Below are 27,919 nucleotides of genomic sequence, written 5' to 3'. Positions count from 1 at the left end.
CATCGATATAACTGTCTTAGCATTGTGAGCTACCTAGCTTCAACGTGTGACACTAGCTGAAAATCAATTATATATCCTTCATTAATTCAACGAAATCAGTTTTCGCTCTACAGAGATGTTCGGATCAAAGTTGATAGCAGTGACGGAAAAGAATATGATTAGAATTTGTTTGGTTGTACTGTTGTTAGATCAGGATTACCACAGCGGGCGATGTATGCCAATTGTGTCTACTCCGACCCGTGCTTCATGCGACGCCAAGTGCACCTATTCAGAGGCCACGCGAGAAGCAAACTGTGAATACAGACAACTAAGTGAGGTACCCACGGAATGTAATGCTGCTACCTATCTCTCCTTGAATCACAATCAGATTGAGAGGATCGAACCTAGAACCTTCCAGGGCTTTTATGATCTGGAGGTTCTCATCTTGTCCAACAATAAAATCAAACAGGTAAGACATCGTCAACGGGCAGTGTTCCTATATAATTGCTCGTTAAATACATTAACAAAACGCCAGGTGAAGGATCCACAAAATGTGTCCCGTGGATATGACTTCTTGTCCTGAATGCCTTTGACAAATTTATTTTTCGGTAAGCAGTACAAAATATCAGAGCACATTCTTCGCCATAGATTTCTGCCAAATTTCATTTGAAACAAACGCTTTTCACAATAAGGGAAGCATTACCTCCATCTTCAAATTGACTTCAAATTGATTAAAAGAGTAATGTTGAACAAAACCAGAAAATAATTTTAGAATTAGGCCATTTAGTGAGAAAGATATGGAATTGCGATGATAAAGCGGCTTCTTCTAATGCAGTGTTTTCGACGTGAAAAATAATTTATAGAAGCAATACCCAGTTCTGTATATGAAAAGAGATCACTGCTAGAATATTACGATACTACAGTGATTTGACAAGAGTGATATTCATCATCATTTTGTTTATTTCAGTTTAAGTCCTACATGGTTATGATTTCTGATAAGGTAGATTTCAGAAACAGTATTTTGGAAGTAGCAGTTTCTAGAAGGTCAAAGGATTGGATATTAGTACATGTACTTGTATATAAACAAGTGTAAACTGCTTAAAACTAAATAATAAGTGAGGAGTGAAAGAAGATAATGATTAAATAAAGTTGTATAATAGTATCACAACAGTGATTGCATTCTTATCTAATTTAGAACAAGAAAAGAATGGAAAACAATGAAATGTGTAATGGCAAACAAAATGCTTGTCCTATAAACGATTAGTCATGAAATCGTTTGACTGGGTTCTATAGCGGAAGTGCTTAGGTCGACTGTGAAGGAGGATAAACTGTTACCAATCTCATGGAAGCATATCCTAACTTCCAAACTACCAAGTGATGGCGTTCTGTGTTATCTATGTAGGCTTAAACTCATTACAGTAGAGTTTATTTAAACATCTCATGTGTGACATAATCTGAACACATCATATCTGAGAACATCATAATAATCCATGTTCATATTCCTTTATCATACAGTTGGGAGCCAACGCCTTCACTGGTGCACCAAAGCTGAAAGAGATTTACCTTTACGATAACAATGTCGAGATATTCGACAGTCTTGCCCTGGATGGCACTAACGGTGGTCTTCAACTCATAGACTTAAGCAACAATTGCATCAAATACATTGAATCAGGCACCTTTCAGTTTGTTGTCAAACTAAAGTTCATTGCCCTGTACAACAATAGCTTGTCAAGACTTAATCCTGGTGTCTTCGATAATTTGAGACATCTAGAAGTTCTCGACCTCGGGTCTAACAAACTGAAGACATTACCAAACGACATTTTTATGCATTTGATTCGACTTCAAACGATCATCCTTTCTGAAAACCAGTTGATGTCTACTGGAAGAGTTCTCCTTCTCCCGCGAATCAAGACTCTGGACATGCGCAATAACAACTTGACGAGACTTGCGAATATAACGGAGGAGACACTGGGTCGTCTGCAAGTATTATTACTCGAAGGCAATCCTTGGAACTGTAACTGTCAACTAGAGACCCTCCGTCTATGGTACTCTAGGCGTAACTCTCAGGGAGATCACAGAGCATACGTTGATAGTCCCACTTGTTATGAGCCGCATATTCTCGCCAATCAACCAATAAATGGAGTTCTTGAGGGATTTTGCCCGAATTTAAATTTTAACTCTACCACTGACTCACCAATGACCACGAAATTATCATCTGACGAAATCAACAATATCACATCACCGGATACAAACAAACCAAAGTCTCCTGGTAGAAGTAACTTGATCGTTGCAGTGACGTTGATTATTTTAACGATGTTGTTAGTGTGTATGATGTTATGTGTATTGAAACACAAATGCCGGACTTCTAAGCGTAATTTGCAATCAAAAACCAAGACAACAAACGATCAACAACAGCCCGACAGCACGTCATTTCCTCAGAGCGAGCACCAAATCGCCAGTGAGAATATATTAATGGGAAATGGGTCAGTAAATGAAGGAAGAGCAGTTAAACATGACAGGTGCGAGAGTGAGCCAATAACGAATGAGACTACTCCAATGATAAATTCCTCAGTGCAAGGAGCACAAGAAGCTCCAACGCATGAGAGAGAGCGACGAACCAACGAGACTACACCAAAAAAGATTAATGGATTTAAGGGTAATACGGCCGTAAAGGGAAGAAAAACGCTACCTGTGTCGTTCTGTTATGAGAAAGAGAAAGCCCGAAAGCAGTTATCATTTTGAGACTCATTCCCTTTCAATAGAACATAAAATCAAACATTTGTCTCTGCTTCTTTCCAGTAATGCGGCGATGAAAGTTGATGAAGGAATGTATATTTTCGTGTACATGTATATTGATATGAACTGACGAATGATATTGCTTGTGGCCATGTTTAAAGTGCGTAGATCCCAAGTGTTTTGAATGAGATCAAACAAGATTGATTTATCAAAATTATGAATCAATGACTGATTCAAGTTTACAAATGATTAAGAGCAAATATAGATAGTGTCCTCCCAATTGCAGTTCATTGTCCACTGTTATGAATGGCGCATGATATCAAACACATTATACAACAATAATATCTGAAAAGGCCAGATGTTGTTTTTTCTTTCACTTGCCCTTTGTATACAGAGGTTTCGTGGACATGAGGGGTGGTGGTACACAAGTTTCGTGGACATGAGCGGAGGTGGTGCACATGGAGTGCATAAAGAACAGTGTATAACTACACATTCATGGGAAACTTCTTGCAGCAGACCATGAATCCATCTATTCATTCATTCATTCATTCAAGTGCATGGGCACAATGTGCGTGTTCGTTATGTGCTAGTAATTTGCATTCAAACTTCTAATCTGGAAATTTAAAAAAAAAAGGTAACTCTGTGAGAAAACAGAAGTATTCGCAGGTCTTGTGTAAGAACGATTATATTACATTAGGTAAATTCAGATGTCGATCTAATGGACTACCCGTTAATAAGGGCATTTTTGATGCAAGCCTGACGGATAAATTGCATTGTATTATATGTTCATCTGCAGATATAGGGGATGAATTTTATTATATCAACATTTCTGTTTGTCCCTTTTGCCACAAAGAGATACTATCGTATTTACCAAGTAGCTTGACGGCCATTAGACCAAGTGCATTACACACAGAAACAAAAATAAAGCAATTAATTACTTTATTTTTTTTAAAATCGAGTGAAAAAAATCACTCTTGAACGAGTGAATACAAAAAATAAGAGTGAATTAGAGCGAAATTAGAGTGAATTTTGAGTGACCTCAGGGATCACTCCAAAATCTTCGAGTAATCCCTGAGGTCACTCTAAAACGAGTGAAAATGAACATTTTCCCTAAAAATTCACTCTAATTTCGCTCTAATTCACTCTTTTGTTTTGTATTCACTCCTTCAAGAATGATTTTTTTTCACTCGATTTTTTTAGAGAGATATATTTCAAGACTGCACTTTTTTTAACGTACAGATGATTCTGAAAGTACTATTTGTATCACACTTTATTTTTTGCAGGTGTTTAATGTAAACTCTTCTTTTTGATTAGTTTGAGGGATGCTTTAAAGATTATCACGGAACTTTTTTTTTAGAGCAAGTTCAATTTGTGTAATGTAATGCAAGTGTCTTAGGTGACTAGGCTATGTTGATGGTATGGCATACACGTCCAATTGTGTACTCGTGACGTCTTGGTTGCAGATTGATGTAATATCGGCGATCTTGCCGTTTGAGCAAGATACATGGAGTGCAAAAATATGTACTTGTCTTCGATTTAAAACCAGATTCTTATGTACATTATCATGTATACATCATAACTATGCACATGCGTATGGCCTATATAGAGATATAATTTCATCATGGAAATACATTTATCAAAGAAATATTGACACACAGTATTATTGGAGTATGTTTCGTATTTGTCGGATGGTGCATGTGTACGTGGTACATATCATTGTTTTACATACAACATATATTCTTTTTTCAGGGCCGATTATATTTTTCTAATAATTATATTCAATCTCATCTGTGTCCCCACCAAGGATCTCCGCATTGCTAATAAAAAACGGTCTGCCAATGTCAGTGATTGGAGATGTAGGGAGAATTCAGAAAATGAAACCGGAAGGTTACTAAGTATTCTCTAACTTCCTTAGATTTGAAATCAATCTATGATACTGTGGTTAGAGACAAATCTAAAAATTATAGACTGAGACAGTACATTGAATTCTAACTCTATTATATCGAGATTTTCAGTCTAATTTTAGAGTTGTTCCTCAGCTCAATGTATTAGGAATTTAGAGAGTACCAGTCAAAAAGTTAAGTACTATAATATATATTTTGTGTGCATATTTGAAAAGACAACAACCAAACTATATATATATATATATATATATATATATACATATATATACTGTATATATATATATATATATATATATGTGTGTGTGTGTGTGTGTGTTGATTATATACAAAACTTAGCATTTCATCATTGCCATTTCTTGTATTGTTTTTTTTTTCCACATCATAGAACCTGTAATGAGGAGAAATTACATTACACAGCACCCAGGCGTTAGTGCAGGGGAGTGTGTATGTGTGTGTGTGTGTGTGTGTGTGTGTGTGTGTGTGTGTGTGTGTCCATACGCGCGCAGAAGGTGGGACATGGGTGTGCGGGTAGAAAATAAGTTTCCCTTTCAGGGGTCGGAGCGTTCGACTGCTACACCGGGATCTAAATGACAGTGAGTTAAGAAACATCAATGACATTATCTCACTTCTCATTGGTCAGCTCATACGGCACAATCAGACAGTTATTATAATGGGCTTTAAAACGTAAGTAAACCATTGAAAAACACTGCAAGGCACAAGGATAAAAACCAATCAATGTTTTACGATTTTTAGATAGTTACTGCAACGTTGTAAATATAAATCGCAAAATATTGTTTTCAATGTAATCTTAAAAGAGATGGGGAAAATAAACAATGGCATATTCGTATCCGTTCTCCCAAAGTTTGAAACCATCGATTTTATGTACCTATTTACTATTAATTTATTATCTGTTCATCACAACATGTCAATACAGGATGTCTTGATCAGCATGAGCTGTTTTTCATCAAAGTCCTAAAATTAAACACAAGAAAACATGAAATGGTCTAATCTTGGCAAAAATTATCAGCATTCAAATCAAGGTCAGCTGTAGTTACAGAAACAACAAAGCAAACAAAAATTGCCAAATGAATACAAATCAATTAATAGTCACATATTTGCAAATCTTTTAACAATCAAAAAGACTGTAAAGAAAAAATGGAACAAATCTCACAAATGAAATAGCATCAGAACTCATATTCGCAAGAATTGATACACAATACAATTCATGTCGCACTTTTCTATGGCAAGTTCTCAAGTTAGCAAACACAGTCAAAGGCACGAACATACAACCATGCATCCCTCACACACATTTTACACACGTACAGATGCTAACATACATACCGGTACACACACTTTTACAGGAATATTGCATTATATTCATGAACATAGCAGACATCATTCCCTGGCACGACCTCTCAGAAGGAGAACGTTTCAAATATTTATGAAAACTCCAACAATCTTCAATTCGGAAATATTAAACGGAGACCAGAAGAATATATAAAGACTATATTAGCAGCTGAAATGGTCACACGAAGAAGAGAACATAATTACAGAAGATATTATTTACCTATATATGCCTTTAAGATTCTGCGACAGATTGTAAATTTTGTAATAAGCTTCTAGTAACATTTATTTTTTGTGCTTCTGAGAATCGAACATTTTTGAAACGTTCTAAATTTGGTTTTAGAAAAACCACAATAAGTGAGTCAGCAATATGGGTACTGTGACAGTGTGTGGCAAACCAATTCTATTTCAGTGAACAACGTTTATATCTTTTTCCATTTTTTATATTTGACATTATAGTATGGTAGAGGACAGACCGAAATCCATTATCTCATATACGAACTGAATGATGACCTAGCTTTCACATAGCGTTCATGTTCCCAGACAGACAGAGCCGTTAGCGACCTTTGCACCCTTTGCCTCCAGTACTGGTTTTGTTTAGGTGAAACATTGATTCGCAAACGGAAAGAGCTCTGTTGTTGTTGTGAATGGCACTCTTTCTGAATGGCACAGTTGGCCTTTTTCCAGTCTGTGGGTTGTTTTTCTACAAGCTTGCACCCCTCCCCTTGACATACAGGTGCAACCATCGGGATAAAATGTTTGTTCGTTCCTATTTCTGACAGTAATAATGTATATATTATAATACTTCGAGAGCCCGTTCAATCATTCACATCTGATACGGATTTTTAGCAGAGAATACCTATAGTTTCTATTGTTATTAAACAAAACAGATTATTCGTTGCAATTTTAACAATTAGGGAAGTCATGTCAAAGCTTTGTCCAATGGTGAGCCAAACCAAAGCACAACACCAGATTTGAATAGAATGCTGTCCCTCTGCCTGTGCGTAGCTGCAATCATTATATTTTACTATCGAGATATAGGGAGGTGAAACGTACATAATCGTTATTTTCATTCCGCCTCCCTCGGCCAAATATGATTATTTTCCTTTAAAGCATGGAATACAACGCGTAGAATTAAACGTGTCAGTGTGGAGTGCCTACAACTCTGACAGGCATAATGCATTCATTATATAATTATTCGATCATAAACTCGTAATCATAACTATATATAAAGACCAGCTACGTAGACTACCACTGACCTCACTGCATGTCTGGATGTGAGCAGCATAAAGTGCACGATTCGTCAATGTTAGATTGATCATAACTATACGATAACCTACCTTCCTTCTATCCCCTCTCTCTCGCTCTCTCTCCCCCTCTTTCTCCCTCCGTCTCTCCTTTTCTACATGTGTAATATGATTATCTCACTGTGATGTTGATAAACCTAATAGCATTGTATTATATTTCAGTTGTCTTTTTTCTCTAAAGTCCTGAACAAGGCAATACAGACGCTATATTATACATTGTTCTACCAGGACACTTCCACTACGGCAGAATGGGGATCCCCAAATGATCTGATTGGCTGGCTCAAGCTCAATGTCATGTGATTCACACTGCGCGAAATTTTGAAATGTTTAAAGATCTCGCCGCATTACAGTTTCAGTTACACGTCGCGATCAAAGCCACGGAAGTGGCTCACATAACTGTCTTAGCATCGTGAGCTACATAGTTTCAACGTGTGACGCTAGCTGAAAATCAATTTTTTTATCCTTCATTAATTCAACTAAATCAGTTTTCGCTCTCCAGAGATGTTCGGATCAAAGTTAATAGCAGTGACGGAAAAGAATATGATTAGAATTTGTTTGGTTGTACTGTTGTTAGATCAGGATCACCACAGCGGGCAATGTATGCCAACTGTGACTACTCCGACTCGTGCTTCATGCGACGCCAAGTGCACCTATTCAGAGGCCACGCGAGAAGCAAACTGTGAATACAGACAGCTGAGTGAGGTACCCACGGAGTGTAATGCTGCTACCTATCTCTCCTTGAATCACAATCAGATTGAGAGGATCGAACCTAGAACCTTCCAGGGCTTTTATGATCTGGAGGTTCTCATCTTGTCCAACAATAAAATCGGACAGGTAAGACATCGTTAAAAACCAGTGTTTCTTTAAATTAGAAACGACATACAAAACGACAGGTGATTAATCCACAAAAATGTGTCCCATGAATATGACTTGTCCTGAATGCCTGTGACAAAATTCATTTTCTGTAAGCAGTACAAGTAATATCAGAGCACATTCTTCGCCATAAATTTCCACTAAATTTCACTTGAAACAAATACTTTTCACAAAAGGAGTCATTATCTCCATATCTTCAAATTGACTTTGATTAAAAGAGTAATATCGAATAAAAACAGTAAATAATGATGGCATCTTTTGATGAAATGTTGTGCTTTCGAAGTTAAAAAAAAAAAAGATTTATTGAAGCAACATCCAGTTCTTTGAAAAGTGATAGGAACTGCTAGAATATTGCAATACTACAGTAATTTGACACTAGTGACATTTTACATTCATCACCATTTTGTTTATTTCTGTTTAGGCCCTACATAGTTATGATTTCTGATAAGATCGACTTGAGAAACAGTGAGTTTATTTTTGGAAGTAACAGTTGCTCTATATTAGGCGGTTAAAGAATTAGATATTAGTACTTGTATGAAATGAATGCACGCAGTTACAAATTGCCCAGAACTGAATGATAAACGAGGAGTGGAAAAAATAGGTTATCTAAGTGGTATGTAAATGCCAGAGTAGTAATTGCACTCTTACCCAATCTACACAAAGAGTGAAAAATACAGGAATGTGCAATGGCAAATGAGCAGTGTGGTCCTGAAAAGCAGTCATAAAATGGTTGGGATGATTTCTATAGACCGATTCGGGTTCGTTGAGGGCAGCAGACAATTTGTGGCACTGGCCGCAGCCATGAGCTCATTTTGAGGTGTCTTAGCCGACCCCCCCCCCCCCCCTCCTCTCCCCCACCCCCCGGGCAACATGTTTATCGCGCACTTGTAACAAAGGTTCGCGCACTAAGCAAGCGTTCGTGCACTCAGTACGAGACGTCTATTGGCTAAAACAACCATGCATCAGTTTTTCATTCCGCGCGCGGAAGGGGGTGGGGGAGAGGGGAGGGGGGTCGGCTAAGACACCGCAGTAATGGCGCTGCCCATGCCTAAAATACACATAGCGCGTCACAGAATCGGTCCATAGAGGAAAGTGTACAGATGGAGGAGCTGTGGCATAGTGGATGAGACTCTCGACTCCCGATCGGAGGACCCGAGTTCGATTCCCGTCCAATGCTTACGTCCTTGGACAAGATGTTTTACCCACCATGTCCCTGTCGACCCAGGTGTATGAATGGGTACCTGACAACGCTAGGGTAATATTAATGGCAGGCCCTCTGGTAGAGCAGTGGCAACACTGAAGAGGCTACCCTGGGTAAATAAGACCTTATCATTATTATTATTATTATTATTTTATTATTACAGGTCAATATATTTTGAAGGACACGTTAAAACGTATCGTAACTCCCGAACTATTTTTAAGTGATTATATTGTTTTTGTGCCAGATTAAAATCTCGGTAGGAAAGAAATCATTTTCACACCCCATGTGTGACATAAATCTTTGAACACCATAATGATCGCTATCTATATTTCTTTATCATACAGGTGGAAGCCAACACCTTCACTGGTGCGCCGAAGCTGAGAGAGATTAACCTTCAAAATAACAATATCGCGATATTTGACCGTCTTGCCCTGAATGGCTCCGGTGATCTTCGAGACGTATACTTGAGCAACAATAACATCAACGACATTGAAACAAGCACATTTCAGTTAGTGACCAAATTGAAGCTCATTGCTCTGTTCAACACTAGCCTGTCAAGACTTAAACCTGGTGTGTTCGATAATTTGAGACATCTAGCAGTTCTCGACCTCGGGTCTAACAGACTGAAGACATTACCAAGCGACATTTTTGCGCATTTGATTCGACTTCAAACGATCATCCTTTCAGACAACCAGTTGATTTCTACTGGAAGAATTCTCCTCCTCCCGCAAATCATGTGGCTAGACATACGCAATAACAACCTGATGAAACTTGATAATCTAAAAGAGGAGACACTGGGTCGTCTTCAGGTATTCTTACTCGAGGGTAATCCTTGGAACTGTGACTGTCAACTAGAATCTCTCCGTCGTTGGTACTCCAGGCTTCACTCGAAGGGAGATCACAGAACAGAAATTGATAATCCCACCTGTTATAAACCGCCTTCCCTCGCCAAGCAGCCAATAAATGGAGTGCATGAGGGATTTTGCCCGAATTTAAACTCTAGATCTACCACTGACTCACCAAAGTGCACAACATTACTACCTGGTAAAGTCAACAATTTCACATTACCTTTTACAAGCAAACCAAAGTCTTCTGGTAAAAGTAACCTGATTGTTCCAGTGACGTTGATTATTTCAACTATGATGTTAGTGTGTATGATGATATGTGCATTTATACACAAATGCTGGAGTTCTAAGCGTAATTTGCAATCAAAAACCAAGACAACAAGCGATCAACAACAACCCGATAGCACGTCATTTGCTCAAAGCGAGCAACGAATCGCCATTGAGAAAATATTAATGGGAAATGGGTCAGTAAATGAAGGAAGAGAAATAAAACATGACAAGTGCGAGGGTGAGCCAGTAACCAATGAGACTACTCCAATGATGAGTTTGGACCCAGTAGAAGGAGCACAAGATGAAGCTCCAACGTATAGAGAGCAACGAACCAATGAGACTACACCAAAAAGAACTAAAATAGTCAAGGGTAATTCGGCCGTAGGGGGCGGGAAGGCGCCGCAAAAGACTATCAGAGTTGAGGGTAATACGGCCGTAGAGGGCGGGAAAACGCCACCTGTGTCGTTCTGCTATACATCAGAAAAGACAGAGAAAGCCCGAAAGCAGTTAACATATTGAGTCTCATTCCCTTTCAATAGAACATAAAATCTAACACTTTTCTCTGTTTCTTTCCAGTAATACAGTGAAGAAAGCGGATGAAGGAATGGATCTTTTCATGTGCATATATATTGATTTGATCTGACGAATGACATTGCTTGTGGCTGTGCAACAGGTCTTAATGTTTAATGTGCGTAGATCTCTCGATAAAATCGTGGAGACCAAACGTTGAACATACCTTTCACAAGCAAGTGTTTGAGAACGAAGTAAACATGGACTTTAAAAAAAAGTCTATAAAGCTGTTCGGTAACTAAACTAATTGGCTTTCCCATTTAGGAAGAAAAGTTGTAACTTTGAGAGAAGACACCAAAAATTCAACATCGTTGCAGCCCACTCAAGATGCTCTTTTGGGGCAAATTGAAAGTTTGATGCAGGGTCCAGTTTGCAATTTATTTTTTCAATTGTGTGCAGTGTACACATTTATGGTGCACCTTCAATGCATAGTCATAATTTCAGCATGATTGGGCACTTGTGATTTTGCTCACCAAAGATGATAATCACAATGATAATGATGTTGATCTTCATATATTACTTATGAAAATTATCATCACCATTGTAGTCATGGTATTATCCAATGCTAGCCTCTTTGGTGATCACACTGTTTTTCCCAGATGGCTCTGCAATTGTTACCATACTTGTATACTCTGCATGCATAACAATGTCAGAAAAACTAGGCAGGCATTGTCATTTCTATACACCTTTGTCCAGAGGGGCATTGATATTATAACATCTTGTAAATGCATTGATGTAGGTACTGACACAGAAGGGTTCAGAGAGCCATCCATTTTACCACCATCATCCCATTGTCTCTGTTTTCTTAGCTGAAATTGTTAACTCATCCAGTTTTATTGAAGAGGAATCTAATATTTCTATTTAGAATGTAAGCCTCTGCACATTTGGCAAAAATGCTAAGTTTCAAATTAATAATCTGAACTGATAATTTATATTTGGCATTAGTGCAATCTACATATATTTGACATGCAATTGTAGATAGCTCTAGGCAGGCAGAGTATTTTTTGAGGTTTGGCGTGTACAGTGTATATAAGTTGATATCGGTCTTTCATATGTTCTGCAAAACTAGTATACGATGTATTAATTGCAATTTCATGTATAATTGCCACGGAGAGTCTCGAATTCCCCTTCGAGACTCCTGAAGAAGGTGGAGGCCACCGAAAATTTGAGTACAATAAACTCATTCTTTATTGGCAAAATAATGCATTACTAGTTTATTTCTTGATTCTTCTTATATTGGAGCCAATACGTGAATTTGCAACATATTTAATAAATACATATATATATGTGTATATATGTATATATATTTATATATACATATGTGTATGTTATTATATATATATATATATATATATATATATATATATATATATATATATATATATATTGTAACGCGAGAGTGTCCTTTGTCTAAAATTCTGTTTGCTGCCACCACATGGTTTTAGGAGTCATGACCTCCGAGATCAGTTGACTTGGTGTCAAACGACCCTAACAGTGGAGTGAAAGGTTCTCTTAGTACGGCTGTGAGCAGGAATAGTTATGTCAGACACTAGGCATGTGATTGGTTGTAACTTGATCTTAGAAAACAGCGTGTGTGTCTAACTGTCATGTTGTGTGCACATACACTTAACATTCACTACTGCGCATCCAACAGTCCATAATCAGCACACGCGCGCAATATGCCAACCACAGTCACCACTATATACCAAAGAGTATAGAAGCGCACGCACTGCGCTAAGAGGGAACACTCTCCCGATTTTGCGTAGTACGCAATGGGCGGGCTCGGTCGCCATTTTAGGATGCAAACCGCCGGGTGATCGATAGAGGGCGTATTTCTGCCTCCGTTTCATTTCATGGGGCATACAGGATAAAAGATGAATTCAGGACCTTATTATGGCATATAGAAGTAGAATTCCTGCCTAATTATGAAATACAGTTGAAGAATAATGTTTTTAACTTTCCAATCTATAATCCATCAATGTTCGCCAGCTAATTTATTACCGTATGCAAGCCTACTTGTGTCCTAAGCAAAGTAGTGCTTATAGTACAGAATGATGTGGGGTGCTCATAATTTTAATATCAAGGGCACTTTCTCTCCCTCCTCTTCTCTCCCTCTTCCTCTGACCCCCTTTTCTCTCTCTCTTCATCTTATTCTCCTCCTCCTCCTTCTTCTTCTTCTTCTTCTCCTTCTTCTTCAATTTCTTCTTCTCCTCTTCCTCCTCCTCTTCCCCCCTCCTCATCCTCTTCCTCCTCCTCTTCCTTCTTCTCTTTCTTCCACCTTCAGTTACACAGTTTGAGCCGTGGACAGAATTTCAGTTTCGTCATTCATGTTTTCAAGTCGCCCGTGTTTTGTTTTTTTTTCACGTATAGACTAATTATCCCCATGATGAAATATATTCCGTGGACAAAATAAAACAGATCCGTAATGAAATTTTTATGAATGGTTCAAAACTGGTAAGAGCAGACTTTTTTTCACTTTTGTATTTTTGCCAAGTTGACGCAAATGAATCAACCATCAGCATGCGAAAGTGTTGTCTTTTATATTCCTTGTGCCTATGCAACTGACTTGCTCTGACCTATATTTACCAAGTTCAGCATCATCCTTCTTGGATTTGTGTTGCGGAATATGTCAGTTATGTATTTCAGGATGTACTCTTGGTGAAATGATATGGAAATTTTGAAATGAAATTAGTAAAGTACCATTTTTGTCGGTTGTCTATAATCAAAGAGCCCAGAAATAGACTGAAGTCTGTGATTGTTCGGTGATTTTCTCATCTACAAATCAAAATTTGTTTGAAACTCTTGATCATGCACACAATGAGTCGAGACGGTCAGAAGGTGTGGGATGGGAATACCCCCTCCAACACAAGAAAGCTTTTGCATTTGTTATTGAAATTCAAATCTGGGTACACACTTTTCATGGAATATTTTCGAAACACACACTCAAATATTTTCAATCAAAAATGAGAAAAATTATTCTATTGATAAAATATGAAGAGGTAAATCATTGTACATCTGTCACCTCTTATTATGCGTCTTCACCATGTGAGTCTATGGGGTGGATGTATAGCGCTCAATGGTAATTTTAAAACCAGCAGTTGGAATGGTGTGTATATGGTGATATAGATATTACGATCTCAGAGTTATTCTCACAATAGGATCACGAGAAATGCAACCAGTAAAAAGAAGGGTATAATCTGTAATTGTTCCACGGTTTTTTACTGATCAAAATCATCTTAAAATCCATCATCTGATTCTTGGGGGAAAAAGGGATTTGAAAACTCTTCCAGACCAGTCCTCCCGCCAGTAAACGGGACGTCCATGGTTCCTACCTGACTCGCTCTCATGAAACTATCTCTCTCAGTCGTTTCTTGGAGTCAAGATTTTCAGCTATAACGCCGATGAAGGGGGAAACGGGGAGGGGGGGGGGGAGGGCAATACCCGGGGAATCAACTTGTTACAGTTGTAGTTTGTTGTAGGTTGTTTTTTTTTTTGGTTGTGGTTTACATATATTTTCAAACATTAACTCTTCTGTTGCATTTGGAGATTTTGGTGTTGTTGTTGTTGTTGTTGTTTTTAGGTTTTTTATTTCTATTTTCCTCATTTCCTTGTTCAAGCGGACCCTGCTCGCCAGAGGGGGGGGGGGGGGGGGGGGGGGAGGGGTCACCCCTTAAACCCTCATCCCTATAATAATCAATACAGGTCATATCTTTTCTATCATTGCAGCCTTTGTACAGAAAGGCTGCCAAAACATTATTTCTTTTTTTTTTGGGGGGGGGGGGGGAGCGCCGGGAGACAGGCATCACCCAAACGATCAACACTAACCTCTTTACTACTATGTGTGCAGATTGACCATGAAACATATAAATATGAAAATAACTCTTTGTTATGACTAGAATATGATAAGGAAAATTCAGTTCGTTATATTAGGAAATTGCGTTCCTTAAATAGAGTCTCGGGGAGAATAATAGTATTGTATACCAATGGTATATACCATATTATATCCCTCATGTAAAGCTTCTTGCCATAGGATTGTATAGGGCACGAACATGGTGTAGTTTTACTAGCTAGCTACGAGCAGCTGGATGCGGTGCAATTGGTTACTAGCCAGCGGGATATAGTACTTTTGGGAATCCACGATTTGCACCCAATCGTGATCGTGTGATCGATATCTATGTTATTATCTTCACCTTGTTCTTTGTCACATGTATTTTAATGAGAATTTGGAAATAAATGAAATGAAATGAAATGAATCTACATTTCTCACTTAAGAATGTACGCAGTGCGCGTAGTAGCGATACTTTTGAGCGACAGTCCTGTGGCTTGTAGCTAGCTAGCTAGCGCTAAGAGAGCGCGGAGCGCGCGGTGTGCGACAGCATTACAGAAATCTGTGGTGCGATGGCGTACGTGGGTGTGTAACGTTAGTGGACGTGTGATCAGTGACTGCTTCAAGTAACGGAAGAATGATCGCAGGAGGACACTATATCAGGTACGAATTAGGAATAAAATAAAACCGATTTTGAAGATAATCTGGGTATTAAACGAAGCCGCTTTAGGCCTACTTCTAACGTAGTCCTGGACCTCCTCGATCTTTCGGAGTTTTGCACGCTGTAGTGTAGCTCTGTGTAGGAAAGTAGGAATCAACAACAGCGCAGCGGTGTCGTTCGCTACGCGCTGCACACACTGCTGCTGCACTGCTACTATACGGTCTAACGTTAGATTTATCGTTCACAAAACCTGCACACTTTTCCAAAAGGGAACCGTCATTACTCTAGTAAAATGCTCGAGAGGGATATAAAACAAATATCGACTGCTTTCTTTCGGGCCATGGTAAAACTATTTGACCTCGGTGATGTCTCAACAGTGCCATGTCCCTCGACTTCGTCTCGGGACATAGCACTGTTGAGACATCACCTCGGTGCAAATAGTTTTACCATCTCCCTCTGCAGCAGTCGATATTTGTATAATATCCTATCTATACATTATCAAAAGAAGAGAACGACCTAAATATATGATTATTGGAATCGATATTCATACCATTCGAATAATATTACATAGGGTCTACAGCCAACAGGGCCCGGTAAGAGAGAGAGAGAGAGAGAGAGAAAGGGAGAGAGAGTGGGAGAGAGAGAGAGAAGAGAGAGGGAGGGGAGAGAGGGAGAGGGAGAGGGGGAGACTTAAGAAGCGCTTTGTGAGTACGTTTTAGTTAGGCCTGCACATACTTTAATTAGTTAGCTCGAACTTTGAGGGACAACAGTTTGGAACAAAAAAGGCATTTCTTCAATTGTATATCATACTTAAGTAGAAATTATGCTTCTGTATGATATAACAAGGTCCTACATACATCTGAAACCTTGGATGCCCCGTAAAAAGAAGAAAATGAAAGGGAGGCAGAATTTTCTCTATACGGCCACGTGATATACGCGCCGGACGATCCAGCGGCTTGCATCCTAAAATGGCCGCCGTTGGGCTCCACTGCGTACTACGCCCGTTTACGTGTAAAATCGGGAGAGTGTTCCCTCTTAGCGCACTGCGTGCGCTCTATACTCTTTGCTATATACTAAGCACCTCGTGGTCTCACACCACACGTGCAGCCAGTGTCAAAGTTCCACGCTACAGGCAGCCTCACATTGCCATTCCACTACACTAACACTGTCACAATCACCACACTTAGTCTCGCGAGTAGCATGGTAACATTCAATTGCTTCCGAGCGGGGTTAATAATTCGATGGAGAAAGGCGTCCGCATCAAGCAGACTTATTGTGATAATTTTACCTACATGTACTTAGACTTCAAACTACAACTGACTTGTTCCTAAGGAGAACATACAGGCTACAATTCACACTACGATATGACTACAGGATACTGGTACTTCACCACATCAACACTCACTGGACACTAATCGTGACGCACAGGCATGGGCGTCACCAGGGGGGGTGCGTTGGGTGCGAACGCACCCCCCTTCAGACCCTAAAAAAAAAAAAAAAAAATCGTGGGCAGAAAAAATCGCACCCCTGGTTCTGGCAGCACTGATTTTATACATATCTACTGTATAGTACAAGTGTATCCTATACAGTGTTTACTATTTAGATAGATTTTGGACATCCTTCCCATGCTTGGTCACTTCGACGCCACCTCGCTGGTCATACCTCCCCCAGTCATGAACATAAACCGACACCCATGTGCTTTGGGTTGGAGTCTCTGTGACTACCAGTGGCGGATCCAGGGGGAGGGGCGCACCGGGCGTCCCCCCCCCCCCCCCGCCCCCTCTTAATTTCCCAAAAGCGAAAAAGTATAGCTACAAACGGCAGTTTTGGGACTGTAAAATGTCAAAATTTTCAAGCTCGCTCGCTCCGCTCGCTGGCATTTAGTCGTAATGCCATTCTCCCGAAGTTGCTGCCAGTAATTGCCGGCAGTTCCCCCCCCCCCCCTCTTACTGCCAAAAAATATAGCTACAAACGGCAGTTTTGGGAATGTAAAATGTCACAATTTTCAAGCTCGCTCGCTCCGCTCGCTCGCATTTAAATTCTCCTGATATTGCTGCCAGTAATTGCCAGCAGTTGCGCCCGGTGCGCCCCCTTAATATCGAAAACAAAAAAGATATAGCTTCAAACGGCAGTTTTGGGACTGTAAAATGTCAAAATCTTTAAGCTCGCTCGCATTTAATCTTTACGCAGTTCCTCTGATGTTACTGCCAGAAATTGTCTGCAGTTGCGCCCGGTGCGCCCTCCTCTTAATTTCCAGAGCGAAAAAATATAGCTACAAACGGCAGTTTTTCTACTGCAGAATGTCAAATTTTTCAGTAATTGCCAGCAGTTGCGCCCGGTGCGCCCCCCCCCCCCCCCGTAATATCGAAAGCAAAAAAGATATAGCTTCAAACGGCAGTTTTGGGACTGTAAAATGTCAAAATTTTCAAGCTCGCTCGCATTTAATCTTTACGCAGTTCCCCTGATGTTACTGCCAGTATTATTGTCTGCAGTTGCGCCCGGTGCGCCACCCCCCCCCCCTTAGTTTCCAAAGCGAAAAAATATAGCTACAAACGGCAGTTTTTCTACTGTAAAATGTCAAATTTTTAAAGCTCGCTCTCTCCGCTCGATCGCTCGAATCGTTATGCAATTCACCTGATGTTGCTGCCAGTAATTGCCAGCAGTTCCCGCCCGGTGCGCCCCCCCCCCCTCCCTTGATTTCCAAAGCGAAAAAATATGGCTAAGAACGGCAGCTTTTGGACTGTAAAATGTAAATTTTTCAAGCTCGTTCGCTCAGCTCGCTCGCATGTAATCGTTATGCTCTCCTGATGTTGCTGCCAGTAATTGCTAGGAGTTGCGCCCGATGCGCCCCCCTAAATTCCAAAGCGATTTATAGCAACAAACGGCAGGTTGTTTTTTTTTCCTGTAAAATGTCAAAATATTCAAGCTCGCTCGCTCCGCTCGCTCGCATTTAATTGTTATGCCTTTCTCCTGATGTTGCTGCCAGTAATTGCCGGCAGTTGCACCCGGTGCGCCATCCCCCTTTATTTCCAAAGCGAAAAAATATAGCTCCAAATGGTAGTTTTTTGACTGTAAAATGTCAAAATTTTCAAGCTCGCTCTCTTCGCTTACTCGCATCATGCTCGCATTTAATCGTTATGCCATTCACCTTATGTTGCTGCCAGTAATTGCCAGCAGTTGCGCCCGGTGCACCCCTTTAATTTCCAAAGCAAAAAAATATGGCTACAAACGGCAGCTTTGGGACTGTAAAATGTCAAAATTTTAAAGCACGCTCGCTCCGCTCGCTCGCATGTAATCGTTAAGCCATTCTCCCGATATTGCTGCCAGTAATTTGTCGTTTCACGCTGTCATTCCATAATCCATTGTTTATATAGGGGGACAACCCCCTCCCACAACCTCCCCCTTGCTCGTTCCGCTTGTTCGGGCTCGGTCGCGTTCATGACATCAGTGTAAAAATTATTACTAGAAGTTTATTTGAATTATACCATTTATAGGCAAATTGTTCAATAATAATTTACTCCAAAGTGTACTGATACCTTAAACAAGTGGGACTGTTTCAAGTCGATAAAACACGCAAAATACCTGCATCAAATTGCACCATTTACAACATCAAAATGCAAAAAGTGCTCACCGTGGGAGGGGGACACCCCCCCCCCCCGACATCTCCCCCTCGCTCACTCCTCTCGCTCTTGCTGGCCGCGTTCATGATATTCAGTGTAAATATTAAAACAGGAAGTTTATTTGGATGATACTATTCTATAGGCAAATTGTTCAATAATAATCTACATCAAAATATACTGCTTTACTTTAAACAAGTGGGACTGTTCAAGTCGATAAAACAAGCAAAACATGCATCAAATCCCCCCTCGCTCTCTCCGCTTGCTCGGGCTCGGTCGCGTTCATGACATCAGTGTAAGAATCAATACAAGAAGTTTATTGAAATGATATAGTTTATACGCACATTGTTCAACAACAAATTCTATCAAAATGTACTGCTACCTTAAACAAGTGGGACTGTTTCAAGTTGACAAAACACGCAAAAAGCCTGCATCAAATTGCACCATTTACAACATCAAAATGCAAAAAGTTCTCACCGTGGGAGGCGCGGGGGGGGGGGGGGGGGACAACAGGCACTTCCACACCCTCCCCCCCCCCCCCTTGCTCGCTCCCTCGCATACTAACACACCCCCCCCCCCCCCCCAGATGAAATCCTAGCTACGCCGGTGCCCTTTCCCCGCTTGGTTTCCCTCAAAAACAGTAAAAGTCTAGGGATTGAGAGCTTCCTATATTCCAAATGTCTGTCCAAAAAAAAAAAAAAGATCTCGTTACATTAGGGTTAAAACGCACCCCCCTTGAAAAAAAGCTGGTGACGCCCCTGACAGGCAACCAGGTATGTACAAGAACAGTAGTGACAGTAAGAAATTGTAATTTACAACGTTAGGTTCAGATGTAATAACCTTGATCACTTATTATTACAGAACTATTTACAAGGCATTTGTGACCGTGCACCTCAAAACGAACATAAAGTCGCACACACTGATTTTGCGTGAGGACTGAAAATAAGTGAAATGGGTCAACCTAGCCGAACTTGACTTTTTCATATTTTCTGAAAGAGCGGGTCTTCTTTTACATTATGCTAAAATTTGGTATCATAAAACGGGCAGGGAAGTGTTTTTTTAGCAGTTTATCTCGAATATGTTTGGTAGAATATTGTGATTAGGTGTGTCTTTAGAATCCCTTTTTCATTTCTGAAAAACCTTGTCCACACTCTTCACTTTCAACTCTAATAACTTTTGAAAGGATAGTGCTACTGCTCTAAAAGTTAGCATTAATTATGGACAGAATGTGTTAATGAGGCATGCTTGATTTCAGTTTAATCTGATAATCTCTTCATTGTTGTTACTCTGGTGGTTTACTTCCTGTTTTTTGTCCCATTCATCGCACAGCCAGCACGGTTCGGTAAAGATTAAGCGCTTGAATAGACACTGTACTTCAGAGCCTCTTTTCTCAGTTCACACTATTCCTGAGTTTGTGCTTTCTTTCCAATATTTAGATAGGTTAGGAGAGTCCATTTGATTTGAGTTATACATCATTTTAAAGCTTAAAGTCTGTTCTTTCAGAAGATGGTCTTAACTAAAAATTCATGCCTGGCGACTTTTTGTTTGTTTTGAGGTGCAGGGTCACATTTGGTCTTCGGAAACCATAGTCGATGCAATTCAAACAAACTCTTTTACACTTAGTACATTGTAATTGTATGTGTATCTCAGTCCACTAAACGTTAGAGTTCTAACTTCATCCGTTCTACAATATGTAGATATATGCTAGTACTTCTATGGCTTTGTACTGACTATAACAAAAGAGAAAAGAAAAGCTAAGTGCAGACATTTTGTTTAAGAATAGGAAAGGTTACCGTGGGACTAAATATCTTCACATAAGACTAAGTATGTAGTAAACCCACACACACAATTCTGTTGCCTGCTATTATAAATATTAGAGTTTATTTTAACAGTAGCTATCCTATCGTTTAGAGCAATGCTTAGATTCTATATTTGTGACATTTAACAACCGTTCTTTCCATCCTTCATTACGTTCTTATCCATAACCATAACCTTGCTCCGAGTAGGCCCCTTATGTACTCTCTCGGTCTTCCAAACCTACCTAGTTAATATGACAGTGTCTCTACCTCAGATCCCCAAACGTCCTCCATGTCCTCATGCCAGCAATCAAACATTAACCAGTCTCCAGTATAAAAACATTCTTCTTCCCAATCCACTCCTCTGCACCCTACGGCGGGCTTTCATGGCCTTTTCCGCCCCAATTACTATTCCCTAACATGGTCACTGGTTTGGTGCTACACAGTGCCACTTAGACGTGTTAGAAGACATAGCAATTTACACACGTTCGCTTATAGTTACTGGCCTCAAGATTCTATCTCCCGGTAACTATGACAGGTAGATTCTTCTCATAAAAGCAACTGTCTGTGTTTTCCAACCTGTTCCATAACTTTCAAGAACATTTAATAAGTAACTTTGAGAATTTATATTTTCAACATTGGCATCTATTACAATCCTCACATAAAAATGTGAACCATCACTACAAAAGTGAACCACTCTCCTTAATGCCAAGTGAGGTCAAATTATCACTCATTCTATCGGGGGGGGGGGGGGGGAATGGGGGAACAACGGCAGGCAAAAGGTCCAAATTCTCCAACTGACATGGTGACTGGAACCCAGGTTGGTTCAGATCCTCTTGCTTGCCAGACTCCAGCCTAGATGCAGGAATGATACTAAGATCACATTCACAAGTGGATGAAAAATACAAGTTGTGCCTATTCGGCAAGTAAAGACCAGGCTCTGTATTGCTAACGCCATGTACCATCTTTCAACTGTGCTTGTTCAGCACGAAAACTGTTATCCTTGTGCAGGATTTCCACTCCAGATGGGTTGACAATACTCAGGAGTCAAGAGTTGAAAAGGGGGGGGGTACATACATGTACAAATTGTACCTGTACTTGCACAAGCATCAATACTGCTGAACCGTGCTAACTTATATCGAGGGAAGATGCATTGTAATGCATCCATACATGCTCTACTTACATGTAAACACTTCCTTATACAATCCTTATTTATGCCTTTATAACATACTGACTTCTGCTATAGATTCCTATTACACACATTCGTTCCATAGTAATCTTGCCACAATACCTGGACTTATACTTCATAACCTGTCTATACCAATGTACTGTATGGTAACCATGCCAAAGAATACCAACTTAAAACAGTACAGTAGATTCAATTGTACATCACTTGTTTCCTATTGAGGTACGCTTTACCACTTCGAACTAAGTTCTTAATGTATGGCAAAGTTTCTATTGATTGGTATTGCATAATAAATGGATGATTTACCAAGACCACAAAAAATGTTTCTTTTCTGCATTCCAATTCAAAAGTATCAAAATTCACATCTACTGAAGATGAGCCATATATGAATAATTGTGTCATGAAAAGTTATTAATGTGTTGAAAATCCGTAGTCATAGAGAGAGTCCAAAAAGTCAAGAATGTTCTAAATCTATCCATGTTCCCCTATCGTGGGATCCCCGGATCCCAAATTTGCACCTCTCTTTGCCCTCTTCTGCTGTCTCTCCTTGGTCTCATCTAATATAAACAGTAAATGAATTGAATCATGAGACAATGAAGCATACAACTGAATACAGTATCTGTTATCTCAATCTTGGTCTATATCTTCTATCTGTCTAAGTTGTTACACTTTGGTCACTTTACTATTGAACTCCTTCTATACCATCATTGCCAACAATCATTTACAGTGATGGAGGTTGAGGACGATTGATGAGAGAACTGGTGTGACTAAAGAAGTGATGCTGATGAGAGTGCTCGCAGAAGTGAATTTCCCGAAAAGTGACGAATTAAGCTTCCCGCCGGCTTTATATACGGCGATTCTGGCCGCTCATTGGCTAAAAGTCCCGTAATTAAGCCCTTTGTTATACTACGCCCCCTACGTTAGCGTTCAATATCACCAAGACAACTAACGGGTTGCACATCTAATACACAGGGGAACCCGCGAACTACAAATGGGACAGTCGGGATTCGGAGTATAAATCAAGCTTAATTATTCAGGATACACATCAAAAACAATAAATTATGGTAATTTAGAAGTATGAATACCTCACAGCTTGACCAGCTACGGAAACAGGTATTGTATGCACCTTAAATTCATGTGACAAGTTATGGTTCGCTAAACAATCGCAACTTAGTCCCACATACTATAATCTATGGTGTTATCGGTAACTCTTGCCTACAATGTGTAAAATGAATGTGTAGTGTTTCACGATCGTGATTCTGCATAAAATCTAAAGTCTGCACTTAGAAAAAGATTTTTAGGAAAAATGTACTGGGGGGGGGGGGGTATTCACCACAATATATATCAACATATATATATATTTTTTTCCTATGTATACGTATGTATATGTTGATACAGTCTTACGCCTATACAACGTTTTCACCACCTAGGAATTTTAAACTTGGCACAACACAGTCTGGTTGCATATACGCATGTAGCCTATTGTAGGTATGTTTCAAGGATACCCCCCCCCCATCTACTTCCATGATAATAAAACAACAACAGTAAACATAAAGGGTTTTTTCAAGATCGGCGATAGCAAAGTCAATAAGGGAGCAAAAAGATCAATGAAGAAGACAGATCTATATGAAGTCCAATCAATGTCTCAAATAGACTGAGATTTATCCTACCTAGGAAGGTCTTAGTTATGCTTTATAACAGTATTATTCTCCCTTACCTAATGTTGCATGGGGTAACAGTTTTAAGACTTATATTGATAAACTCAAAGTATTACAAAATAAAGTTATTCGGTTTGTTACCGACTCCAGTTTTAGGGAACTTTGTAGTCAGTCATTATTTCTCAAGATGAAGTTGTTACCCTTTGATGAATTTGTGTCTTTAGGTAGTATGATGTTCATGTTTAAATTCCAGTTTCGTCCTCCTTATGCCTCTTAAAAGACCTATTTTTTTTTTCAATTCCCAGATACATACTTACAACACACGTCAAAGAAACCTTCTGCATCAACCTCGTGTTAGGATAAAATAAATGTTGCATTCAATTCTTTCCAAATCACATGTATTAAAGATTGGAACCAGTTACGTGCAGACGTTAGGGTCTGTACGACTGTTAATAGATTCAGGATTCTATGTATATCATATTTACTCGCTAGATTGAAATAGATTAGGTACACAGTCATCATTTTTTTAGGATTTACTACTGCTACAGAGGAGGCTCGGTATGCTCATTGTACCAGACATCTTGTCATCACTTGTTATTTTCTAAAAAAGGTACAAAACCGCCCTTGGAAGTGTATTTCATTGGGACTGACAAAATCAGGTTTTGTTTTTTTATTACCACGCTCTGTTACAAGGGAATATTGGATCCAATAATCCAGTACATCGATTTTCCTTTGTATAGTGTCGACGAATCACTGTGGTATGTGTGTGTGTGTGTGTGTGTGTGTGTGTTTGTGTGTGTTTGTGCGTGTGTGTGTGTATTTGTGTGTGTGTGTGTGTGTGTGACCAATTGATGCTCTAGCACATTTCAAATATCATTATCAGCAGGGGGACTTACGTTATGTTATCTTCAGGTTTTTTTTCTTTTTTTCTTTTCCTTGTACATCTGTATATAAATGTATATTCGTTATGATTGTTAATGTTTATATACAATGTATGTTAATAGTAATAATAACAATAATAATTAACCATTTTATAGAGCGCAAATTACATTCAAGTCTCTAAGCGCTTTTAGAAATGAGAAAAGACAGATTATACATATGTAAGAACACGCAAATACAAAAGAAGAAAATTACATATAGGCCTATCCAACTTAAAACACATCATTATACAATTTACAGAACAATGAAAGATATTTTACAAACAAATGAGACTTCAATACAGACTTGAACTGATCTAGTGATGAACAGTCTCTGATATCATTGGGGAACTGATTCCAAAATTGAGGTATTAAATATTGAAATGATCGTTGTCCGTATGACTTAGTTACTACATTAACCGGTTTTAACAAATGTTTGGTGCTTGAGCGAAGTTGTCTGGGAGGTTGATATTCTTGGAGGAGCTGTTGCAAATAATAAGGAGCTAACTGATGCTGACAGTTATATGCAATTACAAGTAACTTATATACTAACCTATCTTTGACTGGCAACAAGTGCAACGCGTGTAATGTTGAAGAAATAGAGTCATTTGTGTGAGTTCGGGTAACTAATCTTGCAGCTGAATTTTGAATTCACTGCAGTCTACCTAACATTGAATCTGACAAACCACATAACAATCCATTACAAATATCAATTCTACTCATTACAAAAGCATGTATGAGCAGTTCAGTTGCACTTTGATCAAGATAACGTCTAATTGAACCAATTCTATGTAGTCCAAATGACGCGATGTTATAAATGTTTTTAAATGTTATATAACTGTTATTAATGTTATAAATGTTTTCACATGTTATAACTGTTTATATGTTACATACATATATGTTACAGTACGCCACACTCATAAGCTGTGCTCTTGGGGACTATGTTTGGTTTGGTTTTCCAATAGATTGAATTGAATTGAAATCCAGCAGTAGACATATTCGCAGCAATAAATCGAAGGCAGTTAAAAGTTGCCTCCCGGTGTATTCTTACACAAAACGAAAAATTTATCGATTCAACTCTAATGTCTTTTTTTGTTTTACTCAATCAAGTAGAAAACTTTCGTCCCTGACTAAAGTTTGAATAGCAACCATTTGTAACACTATCATGAGTCAAACTGTTTCAAAATTTACATATTATATAATCATAATTATAACCCCTAACATTCTCTATCGGCATGATCGATTCTGGAAGAGGTAAATCCAAAGATCATTATCATAGTCTAATGCTGAATGAATCTCATAACACTAGATCATAACCATAAAGTCAGTGACAATGTTCAGGCTTCCAATAAAGCGAGGCGTTATCGACCTTTGCACCCTTTGAACCCTTCGCCTTCTCATGGTATAGGTCCATGGCCTTCTGTACAAATTTTGTCACGGTAACTTCGACTATACCGACCCAAAGAAGTTACTCTAGTCAGTGGCGGATCCGGAGGGGGGGGGGGGGGGGGGAGTCGCATGAGCCTCTAAACCCTTTTAATTATGTAAACGGGCCTCCCCTTTACGGAATTCCTAGATTCGGCCCTGCTAGTATAGCGAGGGTAATTTTTGCAATTTTGTGGATTGTTCCTCTACGAGCTTAACCCTTCCCCATGTCACATGGGCGTTGCCAAAGGGGGATATAGCTTTGATATTTTTCCCTATTATGTCTAATAAGGGTTCTCTCACTATTTCCCTAAGGCTAAAACCTATTGTTCATGAGCTTTCAATCATTTACAATACTACAACCAATATAGACCATGCATAATTCCAAATCAAAAACACGAGCAACAGTAAGGGTGTTTTATTTTTCTTTTCTTTCTTTTTCAGAGATGCCAAGTTCAAAAAACTTTTATGAGTGAGATTTTCATGACTCGGCGGTGTCACCCCTCCCATGGTAGGGAGCTTTTTTGAATTATTAGCTCTTAATGATGCGATCTGGTGCATACTTAAGTGACTATCTTTTACTAATTTTGAAAGACAAAAGGAAAATATACCTTCAAATTGCAACTATCACTTGAATCCTTTGAGCTATGCTCCTTATTTTTAGCACAAATTGCAGACTTTACCCGATGCGTGAGAAAAATGGGTGCGCTGCGTGAGATCGTGAGACAGGCCCTAAATGCTTGAGTCTCACGCAGTGTGCCCATTTTCCTGTCAGCCAGCAGAGCATAATATACTTGAATACGAAAATGTCTGAGCACAGTGAAGTAGAGCAATAGGAAGTGGAATCCGGATAGATTAGTAATTTGTCTGTACAATTTCGTTCATTGCTACCTGTGACTGATGAAACCTACGACCATATGAAATATATTCTGGGATGGACCTGGTTTTTGTTTGCTCGTATGTAGGCCTGGAGAAAACATAACTAGTATCTCCCGTTTAATTCAATTTTTTTTTTTTCATTTCCACTTCTCGTTCTCTCTCCCTCTCCCTCTCTCTAACTTTGATAAAGGCCATGAACAATAGGAACCCCTGAGTAATTCATGTACTGGGGTATTCAATTTTAGGTTTGCTGTTTTTTCGTTATCTAATTGTACAAGTCGTATGAGAATGCGAAATCGCCACAATACAATGCATTATTCTACCAGAGACTGCAGTAAAAAAATGTGTCGGGGATTACCCTGCTGCGCTTCATTTCTTAAGAATCTGATTGGCTGCTTTGGGGGCTCGTTATGTGACACGTGATCACCTCCGCTGTCCGCGAGAGATCCGCCGTTTTCCAGAGAGACTGCGGTAAAAAATGCGGGGATAAAAATGCTGTGCTTCATTTTTTTAGAATCTGATTGGTTGCTTTGGGGGCTGGTTATGTGACACGTGATCACCTCCGCTGTCCGCGAGAAGTCCGCCCTTTTCCATAATAAAAATTCCCGCTAAATATTAGGCACCTATTGGATCAAATCTCTGTGATCGCTATGTCCTCAAGTTCCTCTCGATCCTGAGTGCACTGTAATTGGAACATTAGATTAGTTGGGGATCATTTCATGTCTACGATTTCAAATTCTATATGCAATCTCAAGTGTATTGATCGGATCAACGACAATAGCAGCAATGAGATATGGGGAAAATATCATGCTCATGTGTCTGGTTGCTCTACTGTTGGTAGATCACCGTAGTGGGCAAGGCATGCCAAGTCAGCAGACTCCAGCCAGTGCTTCGTGTGACACCAAATGTTCTTATTCAGAAGTAA

At 39.4% G+C, this 27,919-nt stretch overlaps 1 protein-coding gene across 1 annotated transcript; it reads left to right on the top strand.

Annotated features, from left to right (window-relative positions):
• LOC139715801 (uncharacterized) lies at positions 1-27,919 on the top strand. Its single transcript, XM_071627343.1, has 5 exons — positions 1-448; positions 1,495-1,962; positions 8,024-8,104; positions 9,689-10,153; positions 27,836-27,919. The coding sequence occupies exons 1-5, from the start codon at positions 116-118 to the stop codon at positions 27,917-27,919; spliced, it is 1,431 nt and encodes a 476-aa protein (XP_071483444.1). The 5' UTR covers positions 1-115.

Source organism: Diadema antillarum, unplaced genomic scaffold (genome assembly GCF_040938485.1).
Source record: "Diadema antillarum isolate AM-2024a unplaced genomic scaffold, OU_Dant_1.0 scf00000006, whole genome shotgun sequence".
NCBI lineage: Eukaryota > Metazoa > Echinodermata > Echinoidea > Diadematoida > Diadematidae > Diadema > Diadema antillarum.
This window is presented reverse-complemented; position numbering and strand designations above follow the sequence as displayed.

Bases quoted from the DNA above. Each gene is read 5' to 3' on its own strand.
- LOC139715801 (XM_071627343.1), top strand. From the start codon at position 116: ATGTTCGGATCAAAGTTGATAGCAGTGACGGAAAAGAATATGATTAGA. The intron at 449-1,494 runs GTAAGACATCGT...TTTATCATACAG, and splicing joins CCAACAATAAAATCAAACAG to TTGGGAGCCAACGCCTTCAC. The intron at 1,963-8,023 runs GTATTATTACTC...AATCACAATCAG, and splicing joins AGACACTGGGTCGTCTGCAA to ATTGAGAGGATCGAACCTAG.